At 35.0% G+C, this 19,161-nt stretch overlaps 1 protein-coding gene across 2 annotated transcripts in view; it reads right to left on the bottom strand.

Moving 5' to 3' along the window:
* LOC138711702 (alpha-tocopherol transfer protein-like) overlaps positions 1 to 19,161 on the bottom strand; it is a 45,037-nt gene that overhangs the window by 16,759 nt on the left and 9,117 nt on the right. For both annotated transcript variants that reach the window (XM_069842847.1, XM_069842848.1), the window contains exons 3-4: positions 10,600 to 10,768; positions 1,042 to 1,291 (exon numbers count right to left, since the gene is read on the bottom strand). In XM_069842847.1, coding sequence (XP_069698948.1) covers positions 1,042 to 1,291; positions 10,600 to 10,768 — 419 coding nt within the window. The remainder of the gene's footprint in view (positions 1 to 1,041; positions 1,292 to 10,599; positions 10,769 to 19,161) is intronic.

Raw genomic sequence — 19,161 nt, 5'->3', positions numbered from 1 at the left:
ATTCAAGAACAAGAATTAATAAAAATCACTGATCATACCTATGCATCTTCTGAAATCCGATTTACAAATAAATGAAGAGCACCATTCGGAAATCCTGAATAAGTTGAATACACCATGTAGGCCTAAATCAACGAGTTCCACTTCTATTACGCACACGTCCAATATAACATCAATTGAACCACCAACCACATTCAAATTTGAAAATTGTACATTCAATAATTATTCCTTTTAAAATTATTCATTCGGAAATGCTGAATAAGTTGAATACACCACGTAGGCCTAAATCAACGAGTTCCACTTCTATTACGCACACGTCCAATATAACATCAATTGAACCACCAACCACATTCAAATTTGAAAATTGTACATTCAATAATTATTCCTTTTAAAATTATTCATGTTAATTTTTTATGTCATCGTCGTTAATTAAAACTTTTCTAACACTTGTGTATATTAGTTAGGTTATGTTATAGCGTCTGCTATATGATATTATGGATAGTCACGTATCAGAGATTGTTTAATATTAAGATTTATTGAAAATAATCTGTCAAGTGACGTTGATTACTGGGATCCGGATAATTGAAGTGGAATGCAACTGTTTTAATAAAAGTGAAACTGAATCAACAAAGCCTTCTTGACTAGTAACACTGCCATCGTGATATAGATCGAGAACTTCTCGACGAGAAGGCATTGCTAGTAATAACTCACTACTGCCATCTAGCATGCATCTAGCGTAATATTTGTAATGTTGAGATGGTACAATAATACATTTGAAGACAGTTGTATTTTGGTAAGTCAATTAATATTTTATTGTATTGGAGTACTTCGTTACTTCTAATCTTTATATACTTTCTTCTAATCGTGTAATAGTCAATTAAATCCCACTCGAGTTTTGATTTTCTCTAGATAAATGAAAATCTCTAGCGAGATTACTGTTGATAAATTTACTTTCCTATATGCCAAGAGTAGTCAAACGTGAGAAATATGGCCAGAACTGATGGTAGGTCAAAACTCCGGGAAGAGAGGAAGTACATATCTTACCAGAAAACAGATTTCGGCTTTCTTCGCAGCAGTAAACGTTATTCTGGAAGCATGTCCAAGTGTATAATTTTCCAAATCAAGTACATATATATCTGAGAAGCAGTATTCTTCGCACATTCTGACTTCATTTGCCATTGTACATGATCTAACTAGATCTTCATGCGTATAATTAATTGCATCCTTTGTTAGATATTTTATCATAGTAACTCGGTCTCCTTCAGGTGTTGGTTCTGGCATTGGAAACCAACAACTGTAACAACAGAAATTACATGTTTAGTACTAGATAATTATATTTTATCCTTCATCACAGTGAACATTAACTAAACGTCACATTAATCACCTGTAGCATTACCAGTACCACCACAGTAACCACTATTAACATATCAGCACAATGCTCGCTCCTATTTGGCACCACATTATTAAAGTAACCGCCATCATGTTCAATACTACAATACACCCTTGAGTAATATTATCTCTGTCCCAATAATTTCCAATACAGCATTTATTATACCACCCTCATAACCACCAATGCCACTACCATTGCTATTCCAACCTACAGCGTGAAGTTCAACGCTAACATGCTAATTAATAATATATTTTATGCTCGACCATGCCGAAATGTAGTAATTATACACCTGGTAGCAGTCCTTTAATGCGTGTCATTAAAGTACACCTACTCATTAAAGTACAGGTCTTCAGCCAGTGATAGCTCAGCTTACATGTGTTCAGCCAGGGACAAGTCGGCTTTGTACCGTTATAAAACCGCAAGTATCGATTATTCTCGGATATGCAATCGAAAGAGAATTAGCGAAAAGTCACGGAGGCTGGAAATCCACTTATGTTCTGTAACTGTAATAATTAGCGTTAATTGTAAATAATATTCAAATAAATTCAATTTGTCATCTCGTTTTTCAATGTCGAATTCAATAATCAAGTTTATAATATTATAATATTATCAAGTTTAACGGGATTACATCAAGGTCAATGACATTATTGTTCCTCGGAAAAAATCAATACTTTCGCGTCTGCGCACGTCTCACAATTCACGACCTAGAACAAGGTCACTTCCGATCTTGTCAGATACAAATAAAATGTATACATCTGAATACCGGTAATTTCAAGTTAGAAATAAGGTCGTGCATAAAAAGTCGTATGAAATTCGCCTATAATCGTAATTAAGAAGCTCGTATGAAAATTATGAAATTCGTTTGCGCTCTTTTCATAAACATCCATACTCGCTTCTTAATTACTATCATTATAGGCTCGTTGCATAATATACTATTATTATGACCGTCAGAAATTTTATATGATATTCTTATTGAATTTGTTATTCCCAAGAAAGTAGTTCGATTAATTAAAATGTGTCTCAGTGAAAGGTACAGCACAGTTCGTATAGGTCGGTTTCTGTCAGATGCGTTTCCAATTCACTGTGGCTTAAAGCAAGGAAATTCACTATCACCTTTACTTTTTAACTTTGCTCTAAAGTATGCCATTAGGAAAGTCCAGGATAACAGAGAAGGTTTCGAATTGAACGGGTTACATCAGCTTCTTGTCTATGCTTATGACGTGAATATGTTAGGAGAAAATCCACTAACGATTAGGGAAACACGGAAATTTTACTTGAAGCAAGTAAAGAGATAGGTTTGGAAGTAAATTCCAAAAAGACAAAGTATATGATTATGTCTCGTGACAAGAATATTGTACGAAATGGAGATATAAAAATTGGATATTTATCTTTTGAAGAGAAGGAGAAGTTCAAATATCTTGGAGCAACAGTAACAAATGTAAATGATACTCGGGAGGAAATTAAACACAGAATAAATATGGGAAATGCGTGTTATTATTCGGTTGAAAAGCTTTTATCATCCAGTCTGCTGTCAAAAAATCTGAAAGTTGGAATTTATAAAACAGTTACATTACCGGTTGTTCTGTATGGTTGTGAAACTTGGACTCTCACTTTGAGAGAGGAACATAGGTTAAGGGTGTTTGAGAATAAGGTTCTTAGGAAAATATTTGGGGCTTAGAGGGATGAAGTTACAGGAGAATGGAGAAAGTTACACAACGCAGAACTGCACGCATTGTATTCTTCACCTGACATAATTAGGAACATTAAATCCAGACGTTTGAGATAGGCAGGGCATGTAGCACGTATTGGCGAATCCAGAAATGCATATAGAGTGTTAGTTGGGAGACCGGAAGGAAAAAGACCTTTAGAAAGGCCAAGGCGTAGATGGGATGATAATATTAAAATGGATTTGAGATAGGTGGGATATGATAATAGAGACTGAATTGGTCGTGCTCAGGATAGGGACTGATGGCGGGCTTATGTGAGGGCGGCAATGAACCTCTGGGTTACTTAAAAGCCAGTAAGGTAGTTATGACCGTCACAGCCAGAAATGTTAGCCTAACTCTATTATTTTATTCGTTAGATTTCGGAAGTGCCGGCACTAGAAATGTTAAGAAGAAACAGACAAAAATGCACTAAATTATCTGAAATAGAAGCTCAAAATGTGAACTAATATTAAAAATGTGTATAATGGATTTATAAAATTATATTTTGTCGTCTCTTACTGTGCTGCACTTTTAACAAATTTATGTTACTGTGCTTGATCATGTTTTAAATTCCATTCCTTTCACCTGTGAAGAAATAAGGTCACTATCTGTCGAACTATTAATAATTAGGCCTAATAAGAATGAATAATTGAAACTATTTTTTTTAAATACGCAACTAGTAGAATTTCGAGGAGCATCCAGAAAGTAAGTTTCCCGATTTTTCCCCTTGAAAGTAAACGTAATTAGCCGTGTCAATTGCTCATGCGTAACAGATCTATGACGTATCAATCATATGCCAGCCGGACAGGTCCCGCCTGGTGCCAGTAGCGTGGCAGCAGTGGTCCGAAATGGAAGCTCTTATTCCTTCTCCCGCCGCCTGCGAGGTTCAGTCGGTGATATAGTTTTTTAATGCACAAAGCATTGCGCCAATAGAAATTCATCGGCAGCTCTGTCAGGTCTATGGGCCGAACAACATGAGTAAGCAGATGGCGCGTCGCTGGTGTAGGCAGTTTTCCGAAGGTCGTCAAAGTGTCCATGATGAAGAGCGCAGTGGGCGACCGTCCCTCATCAATGATGATCGTGTTGAGCTGGTGCGGCAGTGCATCATGGAGAACCGTCGCTTCACGATTTACGCAGATATCGCGATCCTTGTTGCATGAGATTGTCACTAAGCACCTGCTGTTCAAAAAAGTGTGTGCCAGGTGGGTGCCGAAAAACCTGACAAAATGCAACGTTTAGGAGCAGCACCGACATTTCTGCAACGGTATCACGATGACGGCGACGAGTTCCTCGACAGGATCGTCACGGGCGATGAGGCTTGGATTTCGCACTTCACCCCGGAAACCAAGCAGCAGTCAATGCATTGGCGGCATAGTGGATCTCCGGTCAGGACGAAATTCAAACAGACGCTGTCGGTACGGAAAGTGATGTGCACGGTGTTCTGGGACAGGAAGGGCATTCTGCTCATTGACTTCCTTGCAAGAGGTGAAATAGTGAACGCTGACCCTTACTGTGAAACACTGCGAAAATTGCGACGTGCCATTCAAAACAAGAGGCGTGGAATGCTTACTGCAGGTGTTTTGCTCCTCCATGACAATGCTCGTCCACATATGGCTCGGCGCACAGCAGCTGTTTTGACGGAATTTGGCTGGGAGTTGTTTGATCATTCACCCTACAGTCCTGATCTTTCTCCCAGCGATTTTCATGTTTTCTTGTTCCTCAAGAAATTCCTGTCCTCCGGTGAGCGTTTTGGCAACGACGAAGGGCTGAAAACGTGTGTCACACGCTGGTTCCATTCACAGGCGGCAGAGTTCTACGACAGAGGGATACAAAAGTTGATCCCACGATACAAGTGTCTCATTTCTGATGGTGGCTATGTTGAAAAATAGCTGAAACATTGCTGTACCTGTTGCCAATAAATTTTTTCCTGAAAGTGTGTGTTCTTTAAAAAAAATACTGGATGCGCCTCGTATGAAATTGTCTGGTTGCGTTTTGCTTAACTGGCTTGTTATATTCTCATGCTTCTTATTCTGACTTTCTCTGAGAAGCACTGGACGAAATTGAAAATATGCAATAAAAATAGAATTAAAATTGAAAATGATTCCTATTCCTACCATTCTATTCCCATGCTACAAGAATCTTCTCCCCTTGAATTTTGCTAATACATCAAATCTTTTCAATCTTATGACTTAACGCAAAATGTAAAACAAAATATTCAGTGTTTTATATATACATATATTGTATTATTCTACAAACTTTTTCATCTTCCTAAGGACATCATCAACTACAATAGTGTTTACAATATCAAATATCTAAAATCAATGATAAAAATAATGTAATCACATTTTCAAAAGACTGCATCGTAATAGAGTATGCTAACTTATTATATGTGTAGAATATCGAACATAGTGTACAATTTAACAAAATATTAAAATGAACATACAACATTTATATATTAAGGCATAATCTAGGTCAAATTATATCAAATTCACAGGCCTAAATGGCTATTAATTCTGTGTTATTGATGAAACCACTGAATTGCCTGGCCCTCAACTTCCAGCTATACGACATTACAAAAATCGCAAATTAAACCCCCAATACAGTGAAACCTGTTTAAGACGGAAGTGACATGGTCCTAATTTTTTTTCCGTTGTGGACAGGTTTCCGTATTATTCAGGTGTGACATTAAAATGGAATATTTTGTCATTCATATACATGAAAAACAAAATGGCATGCCGCAAATTGCAAGAAGTACAAAATATTCCATTTAACACTAATCACATTAAATCAGCTTTCTTGTCGCTTATTACGTTGGTGAATCATCTTGATTAAAATCTCATTTTCTGTATAAATGTTATCGTAACTCACTCATCAGTCATTAAACATTACTAAAGTTTACTAATCTCATTCTATTTAATATCTAACACTATACTCTAATACTGTACTGCATATCACTGCACATTACTAATTAACTGGACTAGGAGCCATCTATTAGAAGCCTTGAATTCTGGTTTATTTAATTTCTTTCCCATTTGAATAGCTTGCTTTGCAGGATAGATCCAGAAATTGGCTTGTTCTTTGAAAGGTCATGAAGAACCCATTCTCACAACAGTTCATTTATTTTCACATAAACAGTTGCTTTCTTGTTTCTTTTTTGTCACCAATATCGGCGGCAAGCCACTCACTCATTATGATCTTTAATTTTTAAAGTGTCACACCTGAGTTTTCCACTGAACTTCAACATTAGTTCACACAGACTTTGTTTCTAATTTTCCTTTATCTCAATAACTTTTACTTCATCACTTAATGTTAATGCCACATTTTACGCAACTTTTTTTTTTACCAGGAAATCACTACACTTGCGCTCTGTTTTGCTACGCCAGTATACTGGTATGAAGCATTGAAAATCTTTGAAGGGACTCGTCTACCTAGTCAACAGAGTAATAAAATATATGACCGACAGGCCAACACACCCTCGTACCCTCTAAAATTTTACAAAGAAAACTTGTTTTTATCTTAGTGACCTACATATTTCGTATATTCCTTGAAATTACACGCTGTTTCAAAATATAGTTACAAAATATAGTGTGTCCAAAAATTTTTTTCCGTTTTGAACAGTAGCAGACAGTTTCCGTTTCCGCGTTGGACAGTTTCCGTTTTATTCAGGAAAAATTACACATAATACATACAAATTTCACCGGGACCAATAAATTGTTCCGAAATAGACAGTATTCCGGATTATTCAGGTTCCGATTTGAACAGGTTTCACTGGCAAGCATAATTTTCAGTCATCTAATAATCATGTGAGAAAGTCCATTCGAAAGAGGGAAGTAAATAAAAAAATACGAATATGATTTGGCGCAGTATAATGTTTATAATAAATGAAGGAAAATAGCCCCAAAAATTTTGCGAAAATCAAGCAAAAAACAATGCTGCAAAATGCCTCTTAATGTTATTTCTGGTCATTTTGAAGATGTATTTTGTTCGAAAATAATGTTTCACCACTGTCCAATTTCGCTCTTAATAGTGATTTACCTGACATTTCCATTACTGAAGAAGACATTCATAAGGCCCTGTACGCATTGTCTCCCAACCCGGACCGCGTTATGTTCCCGTATAAAGGGAAGACTCCACTGAAAATCATGAAAATTTTCCCAAATTTTTTTTTTTTAGCTATTTCACTTATTCAGAATTTATATTTTCATACCCCAAACGGATTCAGCTCAATTCTGATTACAAATACTCGTATGTTTACGCTTTTTTAATTAAGGCTGGAAGGGGGTTGTGGAATTTAAAGAGCTGTCAAAATTGTTTTTCATCCAAGAATTCCTTTTTAAAATTTCTGATTACAAATCTAGTAACTTTTTGTTGGCTCCCTGAAGTTACTAGATGAATATAGCGGAGGAGAATATTAATTTACATAAATATTAATTTTATATTCAAACTAGCCGTACCCGTGCGCTCCGCTGCACCAGTTAGAAATAAATATAAAATAATTACATAATTAAAATAGGACATTTGATCCAGGGAACATTCGTGTTTGATATAAGGATAAATCGTTTATTATGTTACTTAATTTAAATTGTATTTGCATAATTAAAATGCGATCATTTTGATCCAGAGACCACTCATTTGGTCATAAAAATTATTTTAGGAAATACAGGAAATGACTGTACAGAATAGTCTATTAAGTTATTTGTGCATAAGAATCTATTTCAATCTTACCTGTCCTCGATTCACTCACAAGTTACTGTAATAACATTATAGCATTATGTCCATCTAGAGAAACTACACTTTCCAATGGTGAATTAATAATTAATTATACAAATCTGTTAATTTAGCTTAAGATATTACTTCATACAAACACAGAAACATTATCTGTAGGCTATCTTTCATAGCTTTCGATTGTTGCTGTCCAAGGTCCCTTATAGACGAAGTAATTTATTTTTTAATTCATTACACGGCCTTAGATGGCAGTTATTTTAATTTTAAAAACTCATTTATCTCATTAAATATCAGTCCTATCAAAATTTTGCAAGGACTAAAACTTATCGAAAATTATTGTTAAAGAAACTTTCGTTATGTAACATTTTTCACAAAAATCAATAATAAGCGAGGTATTTCGATTTATTTAATTCAGGCCCCCTTATAACCCCCCTTTTAAATAATGTATTTTGAATTCCATATAGCCTAAAATCTAAGATACAACGAACTTAATTTATATTCCAATTTTCATCGAAATCCGTTCAGCCATTATCGCGTGAAAAGGTAACAAACATACAGACAGACAGACAGACATACAAACGAAAATTAAAAAAAAAGCGATATTCGGTTTCAGGGTGGTTAATTGTTTATGTTAGGACCAATTATTTTTGGAAAATCGAAAATTACAAGAAAAATTTCGGCTACAGATTTATTGTTAGTATAGATCTATTTTTCTGTGTTCATTTTTGTTGATTCAACACCAACTTTCTTAAGCCAAATATTAATCAATCTGGATGAAATTTTTACTGCAAGTATTTATGAGATATCTGCATGTTTCTATGCATTTATTTTGTGCGAAAAGCTGGTAGTTTATTTTATTAATATTTTTCTTAATGCTGCTAGTTTATTTTTTAAATATTTTTCTTAATATTAATATTAATAAAATGAACTAGCACACTTCTCACAAAATAAATGCATAGAAACATGCAGCTACACAGAAGAAATTATGGACCCAAAATATGTAATGAATTAATTAGAGCTTACCCTGAGCTAAGTACACTTAACACTCATTGATTTAAGAATCAAATCAGATTAATTATTTAATTGTTTAAACTAATCGAGTTAAAAATTGATACTCTAATATTCATGTACTTCTGTATTTTCTATTTGTATATAGACCCTATTATTACATGCAGTATGCATTTTACCATATATTAATGTTATTGTGCTCAATGAACTCTCTTAATTTTGTGATATATTTTGTATAACTGATCTGAACTGCGCCCGAGCACGAGCTTCTGCTCTTTCGGGCTGCAATGCCTAATGTAGCTCATGTGTATAGTATTAAATAAATATTATTATCATAATATCACTAAAAACACCTCATAAATACTTGCAGTAAAAATTTCATCTAGATTGATTAATATTTGGCATAAGAAAGTTGGTGTTGAATCAACAAAAATTAACACAGAAAAATAGATTTGAAAATAAAATGAATATTTATGTAAATTAATATTCTCCTCCGCTACATTCATCTAGTAACTTCAGGTAGCCAACAAAAAGTTACTAGATTTTTATTCAGAAATTTTAAAAAAGAATTCTTCGATGAAAAACAATTTTGACAGCTCTTTAAATTCCACTCCCCTTTCCAGCCTTAATTTAAAAAGTGTAAACATACAGGTATTTGTAATCAGAATTGAGCTGAATCCATTTGGGGTACGAAAATATAAATTCTGATTAAGTGAAATAGCTAAAAAAAAATTTGGAAAAATTTTCATGATTTTCAGTGGAGTCTTCCCTTAAGGGGACACTTCTATGAGTTTTAAAACTTTTACAATTGTCATCCAAAATTAATGAATTTTAAGCTACATAAACATACCTACAATACTATCATCTGTACAAAATTTAGTGCCTTTGGGGCTAATAGTTTTGAAATGATATTTTTTAAATATATTTTATATTGACGTCACTAAAAAGGCTCCTTGCGCCACAATCTTCACAATTTTTAATTCATAGTAGCTCAAAAGCTTGAAAATAGTCACGGGAACATAAATTAATTAGCTTTTTGAGCTCGGTCTAAATAGAGAGCCACAATAAATTTTTAAATCGATTTTCTTAATGTTTCACCATTATTTCACCATAGTTTCTCCTTAAGGCATATAAAAATAACAAAATTCCTAACCTTATTTACCAATGCAATGCTATATTATCTTTCATGCCGTCTCCTCTGAAATAGGCTCGCACAGTTTTAATTTATAAGGGCGGTGATGAAAAAAATATATATAAAAAACTGGAGACCCATAACCATATTTCCTGTCTTGCGAAGAATTATTGAAAGGAGTTGGATTCAAAATTGAGAAGTTGTATTCCAATATATTTCCGCTCGAGACAATAAACGAAGTACTTGTGAAGTTAAGCATCACTTTCCCCTCAAGTTGTATGTATCCCCTTCATTATCATCATCATCTGTAGGACATTTTGATAATGTACTTTAATGGATTCAGGAATTTGGATCACTCTGTCACTTTGGATTTTGAGAATTGCGAACAACCGTTATACACTGAAAAGTAGCGGAAAACTGTTCCAATTCCGCATAACCATTCCTTAAGATCATATGAGAGAATTCGATGAAAGAAACTCACGCCTTCTTTTCTGGAGAGACATAAATTAAATGGATACTATGAGATCAAAGAAAATAACAATTAAAAATATTATATTTACATGAATTCAAAATGTGTCAAATAAATAATTAATATGAAAATTCTATAGAAACAAATTAACAAAAATTTTTTTTATATTCACAGTGTTTTGACGGCATCCTGGTACCATTTACTTCTAGGATTCCAGTCGCACATCAGTTCTGGACACAGTGACTTTAGTGTGTAGTACAAGTCTATGGACTGCTTGGTTCTCTCCATGCTGTTCTTGCAGCGTATCAACCAGCGTTCTAATCGGGCCTCGTGTAAACTGCCTGGTGAAGAAACAAAACAAATTACAGGCTTCCTAATTTGGTTATTTAGATACAGTGTGGTAGCTCGTGCATCAGTGAAAAAGGAGGAAGAGATACCTCGGGAATGTTGGAAAACAACGCAAGGAATCCACAATAATATTTTAAATTCATAAAGATTACGAAATGTGTTGGGGTCTGCTTCAAACCCACGAAATTAAGAGCGAAAAAAGATTTTGTGCAAGATCGTGCGTATTTGCTTGTTTTCCGCACAGAACCAATACGCGGTAAGTGTGAAATACCACATTCAGTATTCCCAACGTTACACAAATAACAATTTCCCTCTTCTTACCGCTTAAGTGCGACATTCATTTTACTGCTTTAGGCTTTTAACATATTATTTTTAGAGACGTTTAACATAGTAATAATTATAAATTGGAAACTTACCACTGCTATTTCACCTAAATTGCAATGTTAATTATTGTTTTTAAATATTTGCAAAAATTAAGTATAGTCTACTACTCCACGAAACTTATTGCATTCCTGATACAAGTAACACTAAGGAAGCCGTGAAAAAATCAACAAGATTCCAGATGCCGATGTTATAACTGCAATATGTTATATAAATAATATTGTTAAAATATTAAAATGACAAATCATTACATAACCTTACCGTTTGTTTTAGGTTCGCATTTATAGACTGGGGGGGGGGAAGACAGACGTATATCACGGCCTGCTGGAGTATAGTAAACACAGATAACTTTTTATAAGCAACAATGTTGAAGAAAGATATTTTGGTGTTCCGAAGTTGCCGTCATTAAACAGAAACCAACATGTAGATTTCATTGCAACTAATTAGAAATTCGTCTTTCAACTACGTTTCGCTTTTTCAATCTTTTCCTCGACCATGAAAACGTCAACATACCGCTCTTCTAACGTATATTACTATTGTGCGAGATCGTGCGTATTTGCTTGTTTTCCGCACAGAACCAATACGCGGTAAGTGTGAAATACCACATTCAGTATTCCCAACGTAACACACATAACAATTTCCCTCTTCTTACCGCTTAAGAGCTACATTCATTTTACTGCTTTAGGCTTTTAACATATTATCTTTAGAGACGTTTAACATAGTAATAATTATAAACTGGAAACTTACCACTGCAATTTCACCTAAATTGCAATGTTAATTATTGTTTTGAAATATTTGCAAAAATTAAGTAAAGTCTACTACTCGACGAAACTTATTGCATTCCTGATACAAGAAACATTAAGGAAGCCGCGAAAAAATCAACAAGATTCCAGATGCCGATGTTATTACTGCAATATGTTATATAACTAATATTGTTGAAATATTAAAATGAAAAATAAATCATTACATAACCTTACCGTTTGTTTTAGGTTTGCATTTATAGACTGGGGGGGGGGGAAGACAGACGTATATCACGGCCTGCTGGAGTATAGTAAACACAGAAAACATTTTATAGCAACAATGTTGAAGAAAGATATTTTGGTTTTCCGAAGTTGCCGTCATTAAACAGAAACCAACATGGAGATTTCATTACAACTAATTAGAAATTCGTCTTTCAGGTATGTAATAAACGATCTTCGCACAAAATAATGTACGATACACGAGCGGTATGTTTGTTTTCATGTTCTCGGAACTTAAAAAAGCTCAACTACGTTTCGCTTTTTCAATATTTTGCTCGACCATGAAAACGTCTGCATACCGCTCTTGTAACGTATATTACTATTGTTCACCATTCTCTGAAAACAAGTTAGAGAGAGAATATTATTATACATATAATTATAAAAGAAACAAGGAAGAAAAAGATGAGGATCAACATATTAACAAATAAATAAAAGGGGATCATAGAGAAGCTGAATAATTGACTCTCACTGTCGCTTTACTTTTGTTGCTACATAAAGTAGACTACATGGGATGTCAGTCGAAAGATGTCAATGGGGACATCGGATGCACATCCTCCCTGTACATCGAACTTTCATCATCATCATCATCATCATCATCATCATCATCATTAGACTTCGTGGAATTGCCACGAGAATCGTAAGGTTTACTACGCACGCGGTATAGACTGTAAGAGAAAGGGGCGTGCGAAGGATGGAGTATGCCTCTGATGTACACACTGAGCAGTATACTGCGGTTACAATAAAACCTGTATCCTGCGTTCAAGAAATATAATGAATGATCATTGAAGTAGGAAACGTCTAAACATGTAATTACACAATTATTTTATAGTGAGATATATTAACTCTTAAAATTTAATGTAATATACTCGCATCATTCTTGAATATGTGCATTGCAGTAAAGAGTTACGTACATTTTGAGCGACTGCAAAGTAACCTCCTCCGATGGTCACTCAAACAGTTTTTATATTGGGAAAATATACGTTCAACAACACACGATGTAATAGGTGCATATTTGAAGAACGGAAAGTCACTGCTTTTTAGTACAACAACTTCAGACGTCTTGTCGTGATCTGATGGTACATCATTTATAATATGAAGTTGTGAATAGGCAGAATTTTTAGCAATAATGTTTCTCAACTTACATTTCACTTTTTCTGAAATTAGTGAATTGTTATTTTAGATAACGGTTTGTAATACTTTATACACTATATTAAGAGCTTCTGAGAGTTGTAGTTTAGACGATTCTAACAGGGTGATGCTTTTGGACACGATTTTAAAATTAGAATCAATGAACAGAATATCTTCCAATAGCTGTTCAGAAGGCAATGATTTTACAACTGCAACAGCGGAACTGTCTGTACTATCCAATGCATCAATTACCTCCATTATTTTCCGTATTGTTCTGCATAATAATTAACAGCATTCAACCACGTTCCCCAACGGGTCAAGACTGGCTGCGGGGGTAAGGGTATTCCAGGGGCAATTATTTGGAACAGCAACACTCTCATTGTAGTATGTTTGATTGAATTCTTGTCTGCACTGAACAAATGTTAATATTTGACTATTCCAACCACAGTAATGCAAAAACAAGTGCTTACATAGGTATACATTAGCTGTAGCTGCTCTATCTATATGGACCGGTCACAACTCTTAACATGAACTGCTTATACTACGAGACCGGGCGGTCGCTCACCTCCTCTATACTACAGTACATCGGCAACCTGATTACATGCTGCGTGTGGCAATTCAACGAAGTCTAATCATCATCATCATCATCATCATCATCGTCATCATCATCGTCCTTGCAGGTATTAGGCCTAGTGGCCTGTTACGGTCTCCGTCCATCTTTTCAGAGGGCGTCCCAAATATCGTCTTCCGGGTGATATATAGCGGAGAATTTGTCTTGGTAGTCTGGAATGGTCCACTCTATTGACGTGGTTAAGCCATTTTTGTCTATAGTGGTTGAGATGTTCATAAATAGGTGTAATTTTCAATTCTTTTGTAATTAGTTCATTCCTTTTGTGGTCAAGCAAGCTGTAGCCGGCAGTCCTCCTTAGAAATATCATTTCCGCAGTTGTTAGGCGTTGAACATCTGAGTTTCGGACAGTCGAGGCCTCACTACCATTCATGAGGACAGGTCTTGCTAGAACTTTATACGCTTTTAACCAGGTATGTTTTTGGGTTTTCGTGGTTGTGAAAACCTGGTTGATGGTTCGTAAGGCTCCATTAAAATGTTGAATATTTTCAGATATATCAGTAACAGGTAAATACGTCAAATTATAACCTAAATATTTAAATGACTTTACCTGTTCTAACGTATGGATTCCAATGCAAATTTTACTCCTAACTGGCTGTTTACCTTGGAACGCCATAATTTTTGTTGTGTTTGGGGAAATTTTCATATTGAAATTTTGTGCTATTATATTCTGATGATATATTGAGTATTGCAGCTCGTCTTCATTTGTAGCAAAAAGAACCTGATCGTCTGCATATAATAATGTATCTAGAGTACAATTTCGGAAGAGCGGAATGTTTCCATGAATTGTTAGTCGCCAAAGTCTGATGATGGAGTTGATGTATACAGGGTGTTTAAAAATACGGGACATAATTTCAGGTATGTATTTCCCACATGCATACAATCAAAATAGTTCATTACAACATGTGTCCGGAAATGCTTTATTTCCGAGTTATGGCCTTCACAACATTGAAATTCACCGGAACGTTTTTCTTTCCGCAGGTCGTTGCCGTCAAAGGAGACATTAAGAGGGCACTCTGACAGTTCATTCCGAGGCGAAGGTTACATTCAGTGTTGTGTAGGCGTTAGACTGTGCGACATGTATTCAAATCAAACAGACTTACGGGGCAGGCTTACACAAACTTCCTGGAAAACACCATACCTCATGTTTTAGAAGACAGTCCACTGATCAATCGTCAACACATTCCCTTCTTGCATGATGGCGCTCCTACACCTAAATACCTAAACATATTCATTGAAATTATATACGCCTAACTACATTTATAAAATATTTTGTTCAAATGTGAACTCTAAAAAGTGTGAACTGGAAAAGGGTGCTCTTCATCGTGACTCCGTTACGTTGTACTGTAGAATTAAGATTACCTTCATTGATACAAATGAAAAGCTTAAATATTTAGGGTTACTTTCACTGACGAAGTTGTATTTGATCAACATAATATTATCCCACTTTTCACTATTAATTTTGATAATTTAATCTCCAGTCATCTGCTTAAACATCAGCATATGAAAACCACAGGCTAAAAACGTGATAATCCCAAAATGATGCATTTTCCGTTTTAGACGTCATGCAATACCTCAGGCAGTGTAGATTTATGTAGTTTAACTGAACAGAATAACAACATAATTAGGTAAAAGCAATATCAAGAATGATAACCCAAATGCAATAGAATATAATGGGCCTTGAACCTTTCAACTTGCTCTCCTGTAGAAACAATAAAACGTGACTTACCAGGTTTTTTTCCTGTACTCTTCATATTTGGCCAAGGATCATTTATTCACTTCAAAGTACAACATTTAATAAAATTCTAAACAGTTTTTACATAACATTGACAAATTATTCGTATGGGCGCTCAGGATATTCTATGTTTATCACATGACTGTCCTACCGTTGTGCTATATGCTGCGAGAAACTTCGTGACTTTAGAATAGTTAAATTTGAATGAGAAGACAATGTGCAGCACAAGAATATTTTAGTCATATTCTCAAAATGAATTATTAACATTTTCATTCTGAGGATTGAAAAGCAAGAAAATCTTCTCAGCTTAAATTTTTCTCGCACAAAAAGGAAAACGGTGGTAACGTACACAGAAAACCGGAAATCTGACTCTTGGATCAGCACAGAAAAGCATTATCCTCCTCGGAGTGGACTAATACCTTCAACATGTCCACTAACATCAGCAATACAATCTGTTCCTCGTCGTTCCTTGATAGACCAACTCTTCCGCCAGTGGTTTTCCAGAAATTCGAATTTCTTAGTCATGATTTGTACTACTGCCCAAAAGAGGCATTGTTGTGGGATATACGTTACAGATTTCTAAATTTTATTGCAATTAGTCTTCGTAAAGCATAGTGGAAACTGTACGAAAAGATTCATTGAATAGCAGAGGATGAGGCAACAAGAGGACGGACATTGTGGCAATCGATCGATGCAATCCTATTTTAGATCCGACAATACTGTACGTTTGAAAAGAGATCAGTAGCAGGTCATTCAAATAAATGACGAAAAGAGTCCATCTACAGCGAATGTATTCCTCACTTATGTCAGAGGTACAGGGACATCATTTTATTTTTACTTCAATTTTTATTGTACCTGAGTTTTTGAATGTACTTCACTCCCACCCCTTCTACTAAGGAAGTTCCAACTCCACACAGAACCAAGACCGCAGATAGTAAGCAGTACTGAGTTACTGAGTATAGTACGTTCCAGAAATATGTTCGCGTTTTCCAGTGACGAAAGAGCTTTCAATATTGAATCATATTTTCGCACAGGTACTGTCCGTTTGCCTACGCCGCATCCCGATTTCCCCCACCTGCTTCTGCTTGCCCCTCTGTAAAAGCTGGGCTGTCTTAGCTCTTTTATGAAAACATTAATTTCTCTTAGGAATTGGACGTTTACGTAATATTATACAGCTGTTTAATTTAACTTAAATAAAATGGCCTCGTTAAGTAATTAACTGTCACGTGATTTCCTCCCTCTCTACAATCCTGCGGCATAACCACTTGAACGGACAGTAGATAGCATGTCTGAGTAATTTTATTTTTTCGGGTCGGGCAGAAGTGAAGATTGAATTCACAGTACGTAGAGTATGTACAGAATTATTTCAACATGAGTTACTAGTACGAAGGACGAAACTGGCAATTGGAATTAGATGCAATAGTCTATAGTGCGATAATATGCACAAAAGAACTGAAGTCTGTATCGAAATGAACGGCCATCATTTTCAAAATTGTGTTTAAATATTCATATTGTGATTATTTTTCAATTCAACTTCTTTCTCTATATTGTACGCTAATGTGCTGTAGACAGTATACACTGCATAATGAATACGTTCGCATGGATAACTCACTTCGTGAATAAAAACACTTATTCTTAATACAGTACTGTACTTTGATTAAAGAAATCTTAATGAAAATTATCAAACTCAAAATCACGATATTTCCTAGTTTACATAAATGTATGAACTACTTTTCTTCCTTCCTATACCTAGTAGAGTGATTTGTGTTTTACGCCATATCATCGAATTCCAGTCTTGGAAGGGGGAGCAAGAAGTGTTTCCGGTTCTGTAAAGGTATAGACAGGTTAATATTAAAAATGTTAGTAAAAATAAAATGATGTCCTTGTACAACATTACAAATACTGTATAGGATTACCTCTTTTTTGGTGCAAGAGTAATATTATTTCAATTCACGAAATCCACTCATCTTGTCCCCAACAACTAAATGTAGGTTCCAAACTTCAGCATTATGTGAAGATGTGATTGTATGTTTGTATAATGATGCTGAGGGATTGGGTATTCATTTTGCATAGTAATTCATATAGTGGCTATATTATTTTCACACACTATTTTTGGCAATATATTGTACATTATTTCGTCTTTTCCTTCAAATTATTAGCTGAAATGTTGGAAACGTTTATTATGCATTTTGGAATCTTGGGGTCAGCCGAAGTTTTCGTTAAAATGTTCCTTATTTTGGAAATTTTTTATATCTATAACTCATTAAATTTAGGAGTATTTAATATGGCCTATATAGGCTTGGATTTAGACAGAATCGTTAAGTTTAACTTAGAAAGCATGTTGCAAATATTCAGGTTGTCAATATTAATACAGATAATACAATATAATATTTGTTTTCTTCAGTCTTATGAAAAATCAATTATTAAAACAATGACATATATTTCATAACGTGTAGTCATTGAGTTTTATGCAAAGTAAGTTACGAACGTTTTCGCCCATTCAGGCATCTTCAGGTTCTGTGTACAATATCTCATTATTAATCTGTATGATAATTACAATGATAGTCGATGAGATGGACTGTTTAAAATTAAGCATGATATATAAAATGTACAAGCATACTTCCTTACTTACTTACAAATGGCTTTTAAGGAACCCGAAGGTTCATTGCCGCCCTCACATAAGCCCGCCATCGGTCCCTATCCTGTGCAAGATTAATCCAGTCTCTATCATCATACCCCACCTTCCTCAAATCCATTTTAATATTATCCTCCCATCTACGTCTCGGCCTCCCTAAAGGTCTTTTTCCCTCCGGTCTCCCAACTAATACTCCATATGCATTTCTGGATTCGCCCATACGTGCTACATGCCCTGCCCATCTCAAACGTCTGGATTTAATGTTCCTAATTATGTCAGTTGAAGAATACAATGCGTGCAGTTCTGTGTTGTGTAACTTTCTCCATTCTCCTGTAACTTCATCCCGCTTAGCCCAAAATATTTTCCTAAGCACCTTATTCTCAAACACCCTTAACCTATATTCCTCTCTCAGAGTGAGAGTCCAAGTTTCACAACCATACAGAACAACCGGTAATATAACTGTTTTATAAATTCTAACTTTCAGATTTTTGGACAGCAGACTGGATGATAAGAGCTTCTCAACCGAATAATAACACGCATTTCCCATATTTATTCTGCGTTTAATTTCCTCCCGAGTGTCATTTACGTTTGTTACTGTTGCTCGCAGATATTTGAACTTCTCCACCTGTTAAAAAGATAAATTTCCAATTTTTATATTTCCATTTCGTACAATATTCTCGTCACGAGACATAATCATATACTTTGTCTTTTCGGGATTTCCTTCCAAACCGATCGCTTTACTTGCTTCAAGTAAAATTTCCGTATTTTCCCTAATCGTTTGTGTATTTTCTCCTAACATATTCACGTCATCCGCATAGACAAGAAGCTGATGTAACCCGTTCAATTCTAAACCCTGTCTA

This window comes from Periplaneta americana, chromosome 13, assembly GCF_040183065.1.
Source record: "Periplaneta americana isolate PAMFEO1 chromosome 13, P.americana_PAMFEO1_priV1, whole genome shotgun sequence".
Lineage (NCBI taxonomy): Eukaryota > Metazoa > Arthropoda > Insecta > Blattodea > Blattidae > Periplaneta > Periplaneta americana.
Note: the sequence above shows the minus strand (reverse complement) of the source record. Positions and strands in the feature narration are given on the sequence as shown.